The 17,929-nt window shown below is 36.7% G+C and overlaps 1 protein-coding gene across 28 annotated transcripts in view; it reads right to left on the bottom strand.

Annotated features, from left to right (window-relative positions):
• Positions 1–17,929, bottom strand: part of DLGAP2 (DLG associated protein 2) — a 459,301-nt gene that overhangs the window by 147,204 nt on the left and 294,168 nt on the right. For 13 of the 28 annotated variants that reach the window (XM_064412077.1, XM_064412080.1, XM_064412081.1 and 10 more), the window contains one exon: positions 7,924–7,956. The exons of 9 other annotated variants lie outside the window; for them this stretch is intronic. In XM_064412077.1, the coding sequence (XP_064268147.1) occupies positions 7,924–7,956 (33 nt within the window). Of the gene's footprint in view, positions 1–4,846; positions 4,967–7,923; positions 7,957–17,929 lie in introns of all 28 variants that reach the window. 6 more of the 28 variants (XM_064412088.1, XM_064412091.1, XM_064412094.1 and 3 more) reach the window with 1 other exon arrangement.

The following is a 17,929-nucleotide window of genomic DNA, read 5'->3' as shown; positions in this document are numbered from 1 at the left end:
AGTATGATTTATTATTGTCAAAATCTTGTAACAACAAAGAAATACCTGAGTTGTGATCTACGCAATACATAAAACTTCTGGGCAGAATCAGTTTGCTTATAGAAAATAATCTGAACATGTATTCTCCTTAGATAGTTTTTGTAATTCACAGCTGCAACTGCTTATTTCAAGAAAAGGAAAAAAGTTTGAAATAAATATATGTTTTAAAAATATAAATTTAAAAAGCATTCTGAGATGATATAATTTTAGGGAAAATGGTATTTGATAAATTAATACCTATAAAAATTAGAATGAAAATAAAAATATTTTTTAATTTTTTTTTTGTTTTTGCATACAACAAACAACTAAAATTCATTAAAAAGTACTGCTGGACTACACAATTAGCCACTGAGGATAAAAACAGTCATGAATTATATTCTGTCCTGTGAATTTTATATATTTATATATATATATATTAGAGGAACATGTACTAATATCAACTATTTATTTTGTAAAATATTTTAAGTATAACCTTCAGCTGCTACAAGCTGGTCTAAACATGTAGCCAAGGAGTAATATTGGACAGTACATAACAGCAGTATATACAAACCCCATCAATACAGGATATTTAATATTTGTGTATTTGAGAAGTTACTACCTGATGAATTAAAAGCATTTTCTATATGTAGCTGTGAAAACAAGGTACATTTAATCCATGCCATCAAAATGAGGAAATTAAAGACAGCGGGTTTTAAATGAGGAGTCAAGGCTTGCAAGAAGACAAGCTTTGACTGCCAGCATGGTTGTCCTTTTTTCAATTAAAAAATTAAATTATCCTCCTAAAGGATTTGTCTTTGGCTCAAATTCCAATTTGATATATTCCTTCATATGAGTTTTTGTGGACCATTAGTTAAATTAGCCTCTTTTAGGAGACTTTAACATTTCAAATTCTTCCTTTGACCTGTTTCTCTTAACATTATGAAGTGCTGCAATAAGCTCCTGCAGCATCACAGTCTAAAAACAGACCTCAAACTAAGAATAGTTGAATGACAGTTTGGAAAAATTGCTGCCTTAACTGAACATTGGGAATAATTTGACAAACCCAATGTCATAAATACTGTAGCCCTTGCTGCTCTCAAATAATTACAATTTAGATATTTCTAAAAAAACATGATTAATTAAAGAAGATTCAAGCCATGACTTCATGCTTTTGCAAATCAGAGATACACCATGTAGCTTTGCAGGATGTTGTAGAGTCCAAATATTTTTTTAATTTATTTTAGTTCCTTTAAACTCTGTTTGGTGGTAATGAATGAGGTATATAATTACTCTGATTCATCCTGTACCCTTAACATGAAATACCCTGGAGCACTTAAAAACAATAATTAATAAAATATCAAAAAATAATTAATTAAAAGTGCTTTATTAACCAAATTAACTAAAAATTAATCATTAACTTCACATTAAACAAGATCGAGAATTGTGCACAACTCATTAAGACTTTATATAACTTATGTTATAAAAATGGCTGAAAAATTATTAGTAGTACCTGCAATATCTCTAGATCAACAGCTCTTTATACGCTTCTTGTTAAACAAGTATGAATCATAGCTGAGAACCAAAGAAATGAGACCAAGTAATCCTAAAGAGTAAAATAAATTCATGTGGCAATGCATCAATACCATATGTCTCTGTGAGACTCCTAAGTTCAGGAGTATATAGTTCCTTCATTTCTGAAATTGCCATATTTTCAAGAAAAGTGTATATCTCTTTTATTTTTTGCTTTTTGCATAGATTTAGGTGGAATCTAAACAGGTGAAAATGAGGATATAGAAATAAGCATTTGAATGCAGGAATGAAACATACAACTGTCAAGCTCCTGCATGAATAGGCACTTTCATTTGCTTTCCCATCTCAGTAAATCCATGACTGGGTTGCACTCCGGAGCAAGCAGATACCAGCTGTGCATGCTCCAGCCCAGCATCCCCAGAACACATCTGTATCCTCACCCCAGGAAAGGTTTGCTCAGTGGCATGCAATCCTCATTGCTCAATGACCCAGAAGAGGCAGAGTAACCCAGACTGAAAGCATAAGAGCTATTTTGGACCAGGAGCCTGAAGGAGCTCAGAAACAAAACAATTTTTTTAAAACTGAAATCAATTTGAAGTAATGCTTTAACATCCTCCCTGCCCCCAGCCAAGTACAAATTCCCAGAGCAGTCTTTTAATGATGGTACATAATGGTTGTTTTTTACCTGTAGCTTTATCTGGAAAACTGGTTTGAAATTTTGAACAGCAGGGCTATGCACAGTTACATCCCAACTAAGACTCTAAAGGCAAGATAGGATACACACAAACTTTTTTATCACATATTTTAGTTGAGACAAAAAAGTCAAGGGGCAAACACAGAAGTGTAAGAAATCAACAAAATTTAAAAAGTTAAGAATTTTGATAAAATCTATACTAGATGAATACAATAAATGCAAGATAACTTATTTTTAGTTTGTGATTCTGTCCATTCAATTTTACAGAAGCTCAAAAGAAGCTGAACTGTGAGTGACCTTTTTAGTTTTGTTTTGCTTACTAGCTCATCATACTCCACCTTCTTAAGGTTTGATGACTTTCGTTTTATATTTGGGTTACTTTTTTTTTTTACCTTTTTTTTTACTCAAGCTTGTCTTCAGCCTAAGCTGACAGATCTTACTTTTTTTAATCATTAAAAATAATGTTACTGAAATTCAGTAGAAAGATTAAAAAAATCCCTCCAACACTTAACAGATTCAATTCAGTAGGAAAGCATTTCCCCAGATAAAATCAAGATGATAGTTAGCCAAAACCAGCTGCAAATTTCTTCAAAGTTGTTCTTTAAAAATCTGTCAGCTCTAATCAGATAACACTGAACTTTGATATTCTGTTGTTGATACTCTTGAACTAAATTCCACTCAGTGTTATTTGTCCTAAGCCATCCAATCTTCATTTTCTACCCAACCTTACACATACTTTAGGCAAAGGCAGAGAAAAAGGATAAAGATGAGACTTTCTGTGCTTCTGACACAAATGCTACAGCACCTGCAATTAATACGGCTGAGCAGACACTCGCAGATAAACTTTTATTTTAACCACAATACCCAGTACTGGTATACTGAATGAAATGTCCATTTAAATTTTTGACCTAGTAGATCTGTGATTAGGAAAGTGCACAGTTCAACAGGCCATTACCTAATTCATGAAATGATGGTCATTATATGGACAAAGTGTTATTTCTTCTGGAAAATGAGCAGGTCACTGACCACTACCTTGACCAGATACACCCAGGAATTAGAATGGATATTTTGAGTTTATATTTGAATAGCATTTAAGACACTCTTTCTCTAAACGCTTCCCACAGGACTGCACATGCCAAGTTCCTACCATAGCTTGAGTTATTATTCAAAGACCTGAGAACGCTCATTCCACTTAACGCTATCTCAGTTTTACTGGTAGTGCTGAAGACAATAGTCTGCTCCCTAGATTATTAATGGACTTTCAGAAATTAAAAAAAAAATTGAAGTTGAAATCTAGCATCACATTGCCAACAGTGAAGTCTTTGAAAAAAATAATTTCTTTGTCCCTGAGGTGTTACAGAAATCATCCAGCCTGTTTAGATGAATTGCAACAAAACAGCATTCATCATTAACACAATGCAAAACAAAGTCTGTGGATCTTACAGACCAGTTGGGTACTTTGGGCTGGTAGCAGGGAAAAGAGAAAACACTACACGCTGAAGCTGAATTAAAAGAAAAATCAACAGAGATGCAGAAGGTGCATTTGAATTACCTTCTGTAGATTCCTAACTCAGGTGGCACCTAACTAATTTTTATGTGATCCAGACCAGGAATTCATAGATGGGCTTCACTGCCCATGGAAATCAAAGCAGACAGCTGCTATTAACTCTCTTCACCATGGAGCTCCTCTGTGTTAAAGGTACATTCCTAATCTTCTAAGTGAGCTAATTAGTTAATTATCATTTGTTGTAGGGATGCAGTCTGAGGAATGCTTTTAAATGGGACTTGAAAGTCTCATCCCTTTTTCTCATCCCTCTCCTTACAGAGACCTCCTGGCTAATTCTCCTTCTTTGGACTAATGATCACCCAATACTCAGTGCCCACCCAGATTTAGACCACTAGATTTCATAGGCTGCCTTAAGAGAATTCCTTTCCACCTCAAATCTCATGTTGGCCACATCAAGCCAGGGGAAAAAAATGCTCATTCCTCAACTCGAATGTCAGTTACCTTTTAGGATTACCACTTAGTTTGTTTGACATAGACAATCACTGTAACCTGAACTGTGGCTAAATCCTTAAAAAGGGAGAATTAGAAAGGAAGTGTTATGTACAAATAAAAAAGTAATTTACTTCTATATACAGCATTTACAAAATTCTACATTAATATATTCTCGTAGTTTTTGAAAATCAAGGTTTCCTAGGACAGCTGTCAGAAAACCAGTCTTACAGTGTGAGCCTTAAAGAGTACAATGAATCAAATTTACCAGAACAAAAGTTGAAAAATATCTTGACTACTGTGTGAAAATTTTTAGTAGTCATAGGGGTGATAAAATTGTGATAGTCTATGAAAGAGGCCAGGTTTGCAGATCAAGGCAATAAGTTCATCAGGCCAGGTGACACAGCTTCTCTGCATGGAGACCTTTCAACAGGTCACTGCAGTTTGTCACAGACACTTGTTCAGAAAACATATCTGAAAAAGGGGCAATTTTCAGTGTTGCTGTCAAAGGCATAGCAAAAGGAAGACTGGCAGCTGAAATTAGACAAATTCAACCTTTCCACAACATTTCCTAGCACTAAGGGTAATTAAATATTGGAATGGCTTACCAGGGGAGCTGGTGGACTCGCCATTGCTTGGAGCTTTAGGACGAGATTAGATATCATTGTAAAAGAGATGCTTTAATCCAGCTTCTGGAAGTTCTCAACATGCCCATAACACTTGCAGCTCTGCATTGAGACAATGACTATAATCAAATCTCGTACTTTAGGGTTTCAGCTGATCAACTGCAAGGTTTATAAAGAATTTTTTTTCCCTTCACATAAAAACCAGACAGATACTTTGGTGTATTTTATATTCTGATCTGTCTCTGAAGTAGCAGAGATTGCAGAAATCTACAGAAAACACCAAGGGGCCAGTGGTGATAGGGAAAGTACTCCCTCTTATCCTGAAATTCACAAAGCAGTTGTGTCTAAATGGGACCTCACATGAATTTAAAGTCATCTAGATGCATGCAAACCCCTCCTGGCCTGGAACCTGTGTGATTAGGTCAGTGCAGAGGCAGGTTTGGTCTGTCTGCCCTGCTAAGTATCTGACCCATTCAGCACCCATTCAGCATTTCACTGACACTGCTACATGACTTAAGGAGTCATTTCATGCTCTGCTCCTGCAGAGCCCAGGCCAAGGGTCAAGTGAAAATCTATTGGATCACCATACCCTTAGAGGTCTTGTAATGAATCCTGCAGATTAGCTCAAAGGGTGTGCTATTTTCCAAGGTGAGATAAATAGAAATCTCAAATGAGTTTGGTTCATGTTTGCTCAGCGTGAGATACAAATCACCTGTTAACACACATATCTCATTAGCTAATTGCTATTAAAGATGCATAAGTAATACTTTGATCCCTTCTATCTGCTGAAAATTAACACACTTTAGCCTAACTAGAGTAATCATGTTAACACATAGGTATCAGGATTTACTTTTCTGTGTTTTCCAGCATATATATATATATAATAATCCCTTTTGGTTTTTAATTTAACTACACCTGTAACTATACATTCAGCACTATTCTATCAGAATACTATAATGACTTGATTATTAAATGTAAATAAAGCTGAAGGCAAGAAAGAACATTCTGCTACTTTTACCCTTCTGTGTGAAAAGAGTATGTCTTAACTCTGTCAAATAAAACATTAAATGAGAGATGGATCTTCTAGTGATTTCTGTGAGCAGCACAGTATCATGTTCATATTGTGACTCTACAAATAAATATCTATTTAAGTGAAGTCCACACCAGGATTTTATGCTTGTTGCCTGCCTATACTATTCTCCTACATCCCTTTGACAGTTTGTTAGATTCTAAGATATTTCTGTCTGTGCTAAATAACAGGCCATTTGATGGATTTGTGCACAGCTATACCTGGAATGTAATGCAGGCATGTAAATCACCTGCTGTGCAATTCAGGACATTTTCCATGCAGAATAAGGATGATTTATCTTTGCCATAATTCTGAAGCATATGTATCATATGTATCATAAGGCTCTGTTGTCAGTATTGCTCATTATGATTATGTTGTCATATTACAAAGTAGGAATGGGACACACCATGACAGCACCATCTAGTAACATAAAATATTCATGCAAAAACAAAAGCAGACTCAACCTTTAAAAAGTAGAAAAAAAAAAAAAGAAAAAAAAGATACACTGATCCTACTTGTCTCAATGTCTATTTTGGTGACACATGCATATATTTGACAGCACCTATGAGGATCAAATTTACAAGATGGCCCTATTAAGCAGTATATTATTCCATGGGTATCCTTACTCAAACCAAACCAAAATACTCAGAATAAGAGTTTTGTCATCTGGGATGAAAATTCCAAAATCTGCATTTACAGTCTTCTGACTACTCAAACAAACTTCACTTGTAGTGCTGCTGTATTTAAGTACAAATAACTGTGACAGAATCTGTACTGAGATCTGCTCCACACTGCACACAAATTTCATTATAATGAACTTCTAAATGTTTTTGTTCTGTTGGTCTTTTTTGATCTGTATCTTACAGCATACCTAATGCCTACAGTGCAGAAATGCTTGGAAAACCTCAAATGAATCTACTGTCCCATAACCTTTTATGAATTATCTTTAGGGAAAAACAGAAGGAGGAATATTATGCTATGCACTAGACATTTTAGAAGCCAATGACATAATAAATAGTAATATCATTCTAATGATAACTATCATCCCAAATTTTGACTAAATCTCTCAGTTATACAAATATTATGCCTTCGTTTTCACAGCCTGTTCAACTGAAGGATTATTCAAGAAGATTTTGAGTACAGAAAGAGTCCACATATTTGCAGCAGAATTTTACATTATTTCAGAAACTGCTTATTTATATTCCTTCTGTGCCAAAATCTCTGTACAAGAAACACAGTTCACATGATCATTTAGCATCAAATTCTCTGCTCTTGCATTTCTGCTAAAAAATTCCCAATGCAAAATGTTTGAATTGTAAAGTACAGTTGCAAAATTCTAAAATTTTTAAGTGAATGTACTATTTTAAATTTATGTTCAACACAGCAGAAAACAATGTGCATATACAGTAGAATCCTAGGATTAATGTAATTGTGTTATCATTCTTTCTCGATTCACTACTGAAAATGTTCTTACTATTCAAAACCTCTTTCCTACACACTTCTAGTAATAAAACTGGAAACTAGGTCTTGTATTTCTTGAATCTTTGCTTTCCTTAAATACCGACTAGTGGTGTTTTTTTTTTTTTTTTGTCTGTTTTGTATTGTTTTGTTTTGTTTTTGTTTTTTTTTTTTTGCCTGCCTTACGGAATCACAGGCAAGTTTGAATAATTTAAAATCTTTTAATTATGACTTGTTTTAGAATAATTCTTACCTCCCCTTGGATTGTTTACATTAATGATATAATAGTTAAAATTTAATGCAAATTTTCATTTAATTCTATTTTTTAAACTAGTGCATGTAATAGCTACCTTTTCTTCATTTATCTGAAATCTAAAAAACCCCAACAAATAGTACAATTTTGACATATAACAAAATGCTGTCAGATGCACACCAAATAAATTTTACAACACCCCTTTCCCCCCACCCTCCAAGAAAACTGAATAAACTGAGTATAAAACAAACAACAATCTAATCTAACTGTCCACGTTACCTGGAAATGCATGCCCTGTTAGAGAATCCAAATCTGAAATTAAAACAGTGAAAAAATAATCTTTAACACTGATTTAATATTAAAAAGCACAGAAAATCAAAAGCAAACCTGGCACCAAATATCACATCATCATCAATATAAAATTTTAATCATATATAAAGAAAAGCAAAACCAGAAAACTTAGTATTACATTATGAAGGTTTTCTTCTCCATAGTTTTGTAAAGATGTAAAATATTATCTAAAGATTAAAGCTTTGAACACTATGAGAAGTTAATTTATGTTACTGTTTATGACAGACATACCAAAATTATATAGGAATTTTACAGTACTTTGCAAATGAACCTCTGATTTCAGAAACACATATCTTGAGTATAAACTTTTGTTCTACCTTTGTACATAAGAACAAACTAGGAAAGTGCGTTATGCTTTTTAAAAGATTTTCTTTTTTGATCGCAACAAATGAGAGAACTAATTTTTTTATGCTACTGTCCACACTTTTTTTTTTTTTTACTTTTTTTCTCTTTTCCCAATCTATGTGTTTTAAAAAAGAGAAAAGAGCTGGAATTACTCCAGCTGACACCATGAAGCATAAATGAGGGCTTTGCTGGTGACTCCCATCTGAAAAACAGCAGGAAGGCACATCAGTGATTCTGGAAACATCAGAATGGGCCCTTCTAAATGTGCACTGAGACCAGAACTCAGAATTCCATCTTTGAAGTGCTTTGCACCTGTGGAAATTCCATGCTCTTAACAAAGATATATTTGGTAACCTTGAGGAATTACACTACAGCCAGAAGGGTGGTGGAAGCTGACAGAGTGAAGTCAACACCAGCTGGGATTGCACTGCACTGCCACAGTCAAAGGCTCGCTCTCAGACACACATGGCCAAGGAAACCCTTCCTAGACAGTGCTCTGCATATCATGTCAGTGATGGGAACCCATTTGGACAGCAAGCCCTGTTGCTAGGAGCAGTCCCCCAGGTCCCAGTGAGCTCACCAAGAAATGTGAGAGCTTCAGACTCTTCTCCTCCGCTTCGTATGACAAGTGGGATCACAGAAGGGTGCAGTGGCTACCCTCTCTTGGAAAAACACAACAGACAGATTGTGGTTGACCAACCCACCCTACTATATGTTTACAGATGAGCTTTCTTGTAGTTTCTAGGAATTGATTGCATTTACTAGCAGTGCCTGGAAAAAAATCTTTTAGTACTGTTTATAAACTACTTAATCTTAAAAAAAAAAAAAATTGTTTTCTTATTGCAACAGTCAACAGATACAAGATTCTAAGTTAATGGTTTAGGCTACAGAAATTCTGAACTTTTTGTAATGCAGTAACTAATTCTAAAAGTCATTGGGAAAATATTTACCAATTATCTCCTGGAACTACAGAAGGAGCTCTTTAGACAGGAGGAAAATTGTGCTTGGCTCTAATAACTTTTAACAGTTTAATGGAGGCATTTCCTGAAGACTGAACATGCTTAGTTTTGTAAGTGAACACGGGAGAAAAACAACCTAAAATGTGATAAATGCACTAGAGAGAATTTCTTTCTGAAATCCAAATTGCTGAAGACAATGAATTAACTAACAATTCTAGTATGTGGTGTCTCAAGATTTATCACAAACTACAGAGAAAAAAAAAATCATCCTTAGGATTTTTTTTCTTTGAGTCTGAGAAAGAGAAGAATGTTGTTTCCCCCTAGGAGTCCATAAAAAGTACACCAAAACCAGATTATGCATAGATGGAGCATCTATCTAGGCAGTGACTGCTTCCTGAAAGCACAGAGAAGCATGCAGCTACCTTGCAAATCAGAATCACCCAGAAAATATCTAATACTTGAATTGTTCAAAAGCTGTCACTGTGCACATCCTGTGGCACATCCTGGCACAGCAATAAGGTGTTTGAAAACATCTGTTCTATATCATTAATAAAAATATCCTGATGCAAAACCTGATGATCCAAGAAAAAAAAAAAAACCAGAAAAGGAAAAATTTCTCTCCTTCCTATAGCAGTGAAAAAATATCTACTCAGAACCTGGGATTTTAAAAAATAAAAATAAACAAACAAAAAAACTGACCGACCAACCAACAAACCTAAACTAAAACAAAAACCTCAAACTGAAACAAAAAACCTGCAACCAAACCAGAAAAGTGGGACTTCTATCTGAGAAGTTTATGTACATATTGTAACTTGCAGCAGAAATCACTATTAAAATGCTACTCTGAAAGAAATGCAGATAATTGAATGTAAATTAATTAGGCTCTTGTCCCAGCATAAAACAGCACTACTGTGTAATACTTTGTGTTAAGCTGATGATATAAATCGTGGATGTGTTTCTCTTCTTACAGGTCAGCGTACACTAACTGAAAACAAGGTAGTTTTTCACCCAAGCGTGTGTCCTGTGTGAACTGTTAAAGAAAATCAGACCTACTTTGCTATCTGAAACCAGAAGATTTTATGGTATATTGAACCCACAAATCATGATCCACATGCCCCAATTCCATCATTACATTTCACAAAGAATGATATCGGCTGACACTGCATAGGCAGGCAAGGTAAAGTTTCCCATATAAAGATAAATACCATGTGCAACATTTCCCTGCTAGAGTTCAATACATGAAATTACTGCAGTTATAATGGAATGAAACCTTTGCTGAAACAACTGGAATATTTAGTCTCTGCCATAAGATTTCTTCTACTCTTCTATGGACTCCAAGGGCAGCAGAAAAGTCATAATTTCCTGTTATCATTAAGAGCATTTTTCAGTTTCCTTGACTGATTTTCAATTAAATAAGGCTGAACGGGTGAAATCCAATATTCCTCCATTCAATTTATTTAATGAATTGTCCAGATTTGTTGCTATTCACTTTTATTTTCCTACACAAGGCTTCCTAACCAGCAGGAATCTGAGATGAAAGTGGAGTCCACAAAAGTGACACACACTTTCATCCCCTTTTTAAGGCAACATAGCTAACATGTCAATATTAGCAGTTATCAAGGAATTACACTCTTGAAATCCAGACCTAATTCATACTATCAGTCATTTATTTAGGTAATAAAACTGGTAATCTGACAATAAAGCTGACTTTGAGTTATAAGCATGATTTTTTTAACAAGGGAATGAGTATGCACTTTTTAGCAAGCAGTATATCTGGTACACCACATTTTATTAGCTCAGTGCGAAACAGACGTTGGAGATGGTACAAGATTTTCATGCCAATACACTAATTGTTTCTTCCTAGAGTTGATTAGCAAAGATGTAGTTCTCTCTGTATCTTGCCTCCCAGGCCCATTCTTCCTATTGTACAGTGTTCACTGCACAATGCAGTGCTCAGCTTTTGACTTCCCCTCTCATGGCACTCCTCGTGCTGTGCTTACAGTCAGATATCAAAGCACTGTGTGGCTGCCACTGACATGCACTGGCAGAATGCCAACACAAAATGAGTGGAAGGGATGACTTTTACAGAGCACGGGAAAACACATTTAAGGTGCAGAGCACATTAAATTCATTTACCATTAAAGGTTCTCCATGGCATTGGCAGCAAGATGATGTAATACCAAACTATCTCTGGGAGCGGATACCTGCTTAGAAAGGTTAGAAGGAGCTAATGAATGCTAAATCATGCTCTCTTGAAAAGACAAGATTTTGCCCTCCTTCTAAGTGTTTTAACAGTGATTGTCAGCAAGAAAAAAGTGTAGCTTTGCTAAATCTTCAGTTAGACTCAATCTTATTTTATTATAAGCCCCTAACTGGGCAGCAGAACTCAGGAACCCTTGCAGATATACACAACACCTGTACCATAAATTCTACAAAGCTCGAGTCTTTAAACAAGATGAGTTGAGTGAAGTCCAGCTGCTCATAATATTTGCAGTACAAAGGGCTGGTTGCAAAGAAGAGAATGAACAGTGACATAGAGCTGCAGTGGCTGAAGATGAAAGATGATTTGCATTTACTAGAAGTTACAGTTGTAGTTTTGACAATCAGTTCAGTGATAACTATTGGCGTGTAATTCAGGAATGGATTGGGATTGTGAGTTTTGCTGCACCAAGATTTGAGGGTTAATTTGCATTAGCCTCTAGAGGAGGGAGAGTTTCCTTCAGCTCCAAAAATTATGTAAATTATTCACTGAAAAAAAGCTTTTTTAGTAGAAGCAACTCTTGCACAGTTCTGTTGCCTCAACTTGGGTCACCTCTATTTATTACCTGTCACTATGATCCTAACCTACTGCAATAAATCTGTTTTCAGAGTCTCTTATTTTCCTTTCCTATTAGTACAGGTATTTGCATTCATTGGCCACCAAATATTTAAACAGCACAATTACAATTTTAATGGAAATGTAAACCTTTCTTGTGAGAATTTCCCTGACAAGAAAAAAACAACAGGAACAACAACAAAAAAAAGAGCTAGCATAAAGGTTGCACTTAAGAATTCAGAACAATACAATCATCAGTGACCATCTCACAAACCTACTGCTCACTTGTGCTGGCATTTGGAATTAATTTTTATTTTTGGAGATAGTTAAAAAAATGCAGCTGAACAGTTAGTTTGAAGAATTATCAATATGACATTTGAAAACCTATTTATTGCTCTGATTCCATTTGATAGTATTAATTTTCTAATTAAAATTACATCATATTGAGACAGGTACATTACATTTATGCTGCTAACCAGGGTTTCATTTAACTGCATTCTTTCCTGTGATACCATTAATATTCAAACTTACTTTTCTTCAGTGGAGGTGTTTTGTTGTGAGATATGTGTCTGAGCTTCCATTAGCTCCAATGAAGAAGTAGTTGAAATTGAGTCAATTAATTGCATTGAAAAGTAGAAATTAGAGGAATAGTTAGAACAGCTCTTTCCACTGACAAGATCTCTAATGACTACAGTGTGAGCTTAGACAGCTATATATATATACATAACCTGTTGTGTAGGCAATTGGAGATTAATCTCACCACCAGAATCTTTAAAGAAAATAATCTACATATACAGGTGTGAATCTGAGAATAAAATGTGAATGATTTAGACATGGAAAAAATGCTGGTTTACAACTGGCAAATTTGATGGCTTCTGATGTCTAAAATAGTTCATTAAAATCAGTCCTGGACAAAAATAAACTTAGTCCTGTCAGCCTCTAGTGCGAAAATTCACTGATCATTTTTCTCCTCTTTTAAAATCATATTATAATTATACAGGTTGATACTTGCCACTTCATATTTTGCTTTCTGATTTATGTTATTCCAAGGAGAACTTGAACAATGGCTACAAACTGAAACATAAAAGGATCCATCTGAACACCAGGAAAGACTTTTTTTTCAGTCATGAGGGTGACTAAGCACTGGCACAGGCTGTCCAGGGAGATTATGAGCCACATACAGCTGTAGTGTTGACAGAATAGGAAAAAGTAGTGAATTATCCCTGATGAGACAACTGAATTGAGTGAGTCAGATCACAAAAAAAAAACAACAATTGATTAAGGGAGTTTTATTAATAAGTTTGGTTTCTGTAAAAGAAAACTTCTATTATTAATAACAGGTAATCATTCACGTTGGCCATTGAAGTCTTTGCACACACAGCTCACCTTGTACTTGTACATTCACAGTTTTCCACAGTGCATGACTGGGAAGCCAGCACAAGCTGTGTGCGCAGAGACACGGGATCATAACAGCACATGGGGGCTCCCAGGAAGTCCCTGAAAGGGTCCTTCATCTCATGACATGTACCCTGCAGCCTGGCCATGTGTGGCAGCAGCACCTACCCTGGCCAACTAAACTGGATCATGATTTGCTTCTCTTCTTCCAAAACATGATTTCCTCATTCCTTTACTCTGTCTCCCTTTAAAAAACTGAAGAAAAACAACCACTAACAAAAAATAAAAACTCCAGAAACAGTTTCTTCACATTTTGAAAGCCATCATTAATCAGTTTTCTTCTGCTGCTGATCTCAAGCAATTGGTCTGCTTCATGCTTCATAGTATAATCATGGCCTCAGGACTGGTTTATCCAAATTCAATGCAGGATTTTAAAGAGCATCTTAAAATATATTGTAGAACCTACAGCTGCACACAGACATCTCACAATCAGAACATTAATGCTTTCCAAAGTAACTCTCCTCAGGAAACTAAAAGTACATTTTGGATGAAGTCCCAGCCCTGGTTTCCTGCAGTGATAGATGCTGTACTGACAGCAGCAGCAGCACCCACCCTGCTTGAGTGCAGAGACTTTATTGAGACAGCCTTCCCCAGCTCTTTGAGAGCAGTCATGGAGAACACCTATCATCTGATGTGGGTTTACTGTAATTTGGACCCTGCGGAGTTCATCATAGCTTTATTGCTTCATATGGAGCCAGGATTTCCCAGTGGATTACCACAGGCATGCCATCCTCACCACATGTAACAATCCAAAGACTTTCAGGAAGGCACACAGTATCATCTACAGGTACACTGTTATATAGATATGTGCATTTTTGTAAAACAAGCATACAATGAAAAGATTTTTCAGAAAAATCAACACAAGCATTATTCATTCTTTCCCAGTGACTTCCACTTGTGTATCTGTCTTAGCCATGGAAAAGATGAGAGCACCTATTTTACCTAATGCACTTTAGTGTCTTAGCATAGACACAAACCCTTTTAGGATCAAAAGCACTTTTAAAATTGCATATGCCTGACTACTTAATAACCAACACCTTAAAAACATAGAATAATTTAAGTTGAAAAAGACCCTGTATACCATCAAGTTCAACCATTAATCCAGCACTGCTAAGTACACCACTAAATCATGTCCCTAAGTGCCACACACCTATGATCTACATATCTTTTACCAGGGATGGTGATTCCACCACTTTCCTGGGCAGCATGTCCAAATGCTTGACATCTCTTCCAGTGAAGAAAGTTTTCCTAATATCCAATACAAACCTGTTTGCTCATGCCCTATCACTTCTTCCTTGGAAGATGAGACCAGCTTCCCCTCACTACCAGCTCCTTTCAGGGCCTTGTAGAGAATAACAAGGTTCTCTCTGAGTCTCTGTTTCCCCAGGGTAAAAAATCCCAGCTCCCTCAGCTGCTCCTCATCAGACTTCTGCTCCAGGCCCTTCACCAGCTCTATTGCCCTTCTCTGGACATTCTGCAGCCCCTCAATGTCTTACTTCTAGTGATGAGCCCAGAACTAGACAGAGCACTCAAGGTGTGGCCACACCAGTGCTGAGTACAGTGCCTTGATCCTGCTGGCCACACTATTGCTGATTCAGGCTGGGATGCCAGGGCTGCCTTGGCCAGCTGGTCTCACTGCTGGCTCATGTTCAGCTGTTGTCAGCCAGCACCCCAAGCTCCCTTTCCCTGGGCACCTTTCCAGACACTCTGCCCCCAGCCTGTTGAACTGCAGGGTGTTGTTGTGGCCCAAGGACAGGACCTGGAAGTTGGTCTTGTTGAATCTCACACGATGGGCCTCAGACTACGCATCCAGCCTGTGCGCATCCCTCTGCAAAGCCTTCCTACCCTCCAGCAGATCAACACTTCCACCCAGCTTGGTGTGATCTGTAAACTTTTTGAGGGTGTGTGTACTCAATCTCCTCGCACAAGTCACTGATAAAGGCACCAAACAGGACTGGTCCCAGTACTGAGCCCTGAGGAACACCACTCAGGACCAGCTGCCAGGTGGATGTTATTCCATTCACCACAACTCTTTAGGCTGGTTATCCAGACAGATTTTTACCCAGTGAACAGTGCATAGTCCAAGTCACAGGCTCCATTTTCTCCAAGGGAATGCTGTGGGAATGGTATCAAAGGCTTTCTATTTGTCCAGGTAGACAATATCCATGAAGAGATCAAGTTGGTCAAGCAGGACCTGCCTTTCATAAACTTACGCTGGATGGGCCCTCGTTGTCCTAGCCTCACATTTGCTACTTTTCAGTCATCTAAGACCTCTCTGCTCAGCCAAGGCTGCTGATAATTGATGGAGTGGCTTGGTGAGCACTTCCAACAGCTCCCTCAGTACCCTTGGATGAATCCCATGCAGCCCCGCAGACATGAGAGTGTGTAAGTTATGTAGCAGCTCACCAACCATTTCCCCTTAGATCATAGGGATTTCATTCCATTCTCTCTACCTGTATTCCAGCTCCAGAGCCTGGAACCTGGAGAACAATTGGTCTTACTGTTCAAGACTGAGGTAAAGAAGGCATGAAGTACCTCAACCTTTTCCTCATCCTTTGTCACAGCATTCCATAAGGGATGGAGATTCTCCTTAACCCCCCTTTTGTTGCTGATGTATTTATAGAAATATTTTTATTGCCTTTTACATCAGTAGTCAGACTAACTTCCAATTGGGCTTTGGCCCCTCTAATTTCCTCCCTCCTTAACCTCATGACATCCTTATAGTACTCCTGAGATTTTCTGCCCCTTCTTCCAAAGGTCATAAATTTTCCAGTTTTTCCTGAGTTCCAGGAAAGGTTCTCTGTTCATTCAGGGCAGTCTTCTTCCCCATCAGCCCATCCTTCAACACATGGGGACAGCCTGACACCTAAAACTTTCTAGGTAGTTGTATTCCTAACTCATTTTTTTTAAGGACACTTGTAAATTTATTCCAGTCCAGCCAGAACTATAGCCTGGACATATCTAGGATCTGTGGAGCTGTGATTAGTAAAGTACTGTTCTTGAACTAATAACCTAAAGCACTAAGTTTGGGCCAGAGCTGATTTCTGCTCTCAAACAGCAGGTGTAACTCTTTCCTATTTTTCTGAATAATACCACAGAGAAAAAACACAGTTCCCAGATTCAGGGGATGGCTAGCAGAGGCAGTCATAGGCTATTTATACTCACTCAAAATCTAAAAATCATTTGTACATAGAATTTCCATATTCCATCCAGCAAATAGATGGTAGAAATTTGAGAGTCTCCTTGTATCTGATCTATATATTCAGTCACATTATCTTTCCATATAAAGTGTTAAAACTTCAATTTATCAGACATTGTCATGGATAATTTGTTTTCCATCACTCAAGAAGTAAAGACATGACACACATCATGATATGGTGATATCATGACTCTCAGAAATATCAAGCTATCAAATTTTTAAGACAAGAAAATGATAAAATTAAAAATATGCTAAATAAAATTCAAATGCTATATGCTATATTAAGATATTTGTGAAACAGTCTGACAAAACTCTGAATGTAGGCTCTGGGCAAATGAGGAGTCTCAAACAGAGGTAATATATCTGCTCAGTTTTACTGCTATTCCTTTCTAAATCTGTTTTCTTCGTGAGAAAGGCAAGAAATCCTGTGAAATTCAACTGTTTCACTTTATGCCACTAATCATGTCAAATACTATGACACGTCTTTCAGAAGCTGCTTCTTCATGTCAAATTCCTTCAGTTTATCTCATTCTTTTACTTCTGGAAATGCATCTTCTTTCCCACTTTCCCTGATTTTTAGTGACTTTGTTTTTTCCTTGAAAATTATGGAAATATAAGCTGTTGAATCAGAAGGCTTTTCTAAACAAAAGATTTTTTTCTCTCATTTTCAATACAGCATCAGCTTCTCTTCCTCTAAATCGTGTGAGATTGCTTTCACATTTATGTTCAGCTGGATCTGGTCTTTCATATATCATTCATTATGTTCTGCTAACCAAGAGACAGTACTTTTTCATATTTGTTCTCTTGTCCTTTTTTTCCTTTTATCAGATAAAACAAAGCAATCTTTCAAGCCTTTGATGCCCTGTCTGGTTTCAGAAAGACTAAATAACTATGTTTATACATTGACATATAAAGTACCAAGTTGAGCTTTATATGACAAAGCTGATTCAGTGGTTTACTAAATATTAGGACAATTCCAGTTGTACTAAACCAGATGAGTATTCTAAGGACTGTAGCTATGCAAAAGCTAAGGAGGAGGGGAAAAAAATACCAACAAAAAAAAGCAGCATCTACTTAAGTAGATGTGGCTTGGTCCAAACCAGCAACTGCATGCCACGCGCCACTTTCTCATAGCCCTCACCCTGGTGGGTGGAGAATCAG

The sequence above is a fragment of the Passer domesticus genome, chromosome 3 (genome assembly GCF_036417665.1).
Source record: "Passer domesticus isolate bPasDom1 chromosome 3, bPasDom1.hap1, whole genome shotgun sequence".
Lineage (NCBI taxonomy): Eukaryota > Metazoa > Chordata > Aves > Passeriformes > Passeridae > Passer > Passer domesticus.
The sequence above is the reverse complement of the archived record's forward strand: the minus strand, read 5'-3'. Positions and strand labels throughout refer to the sequence as shown.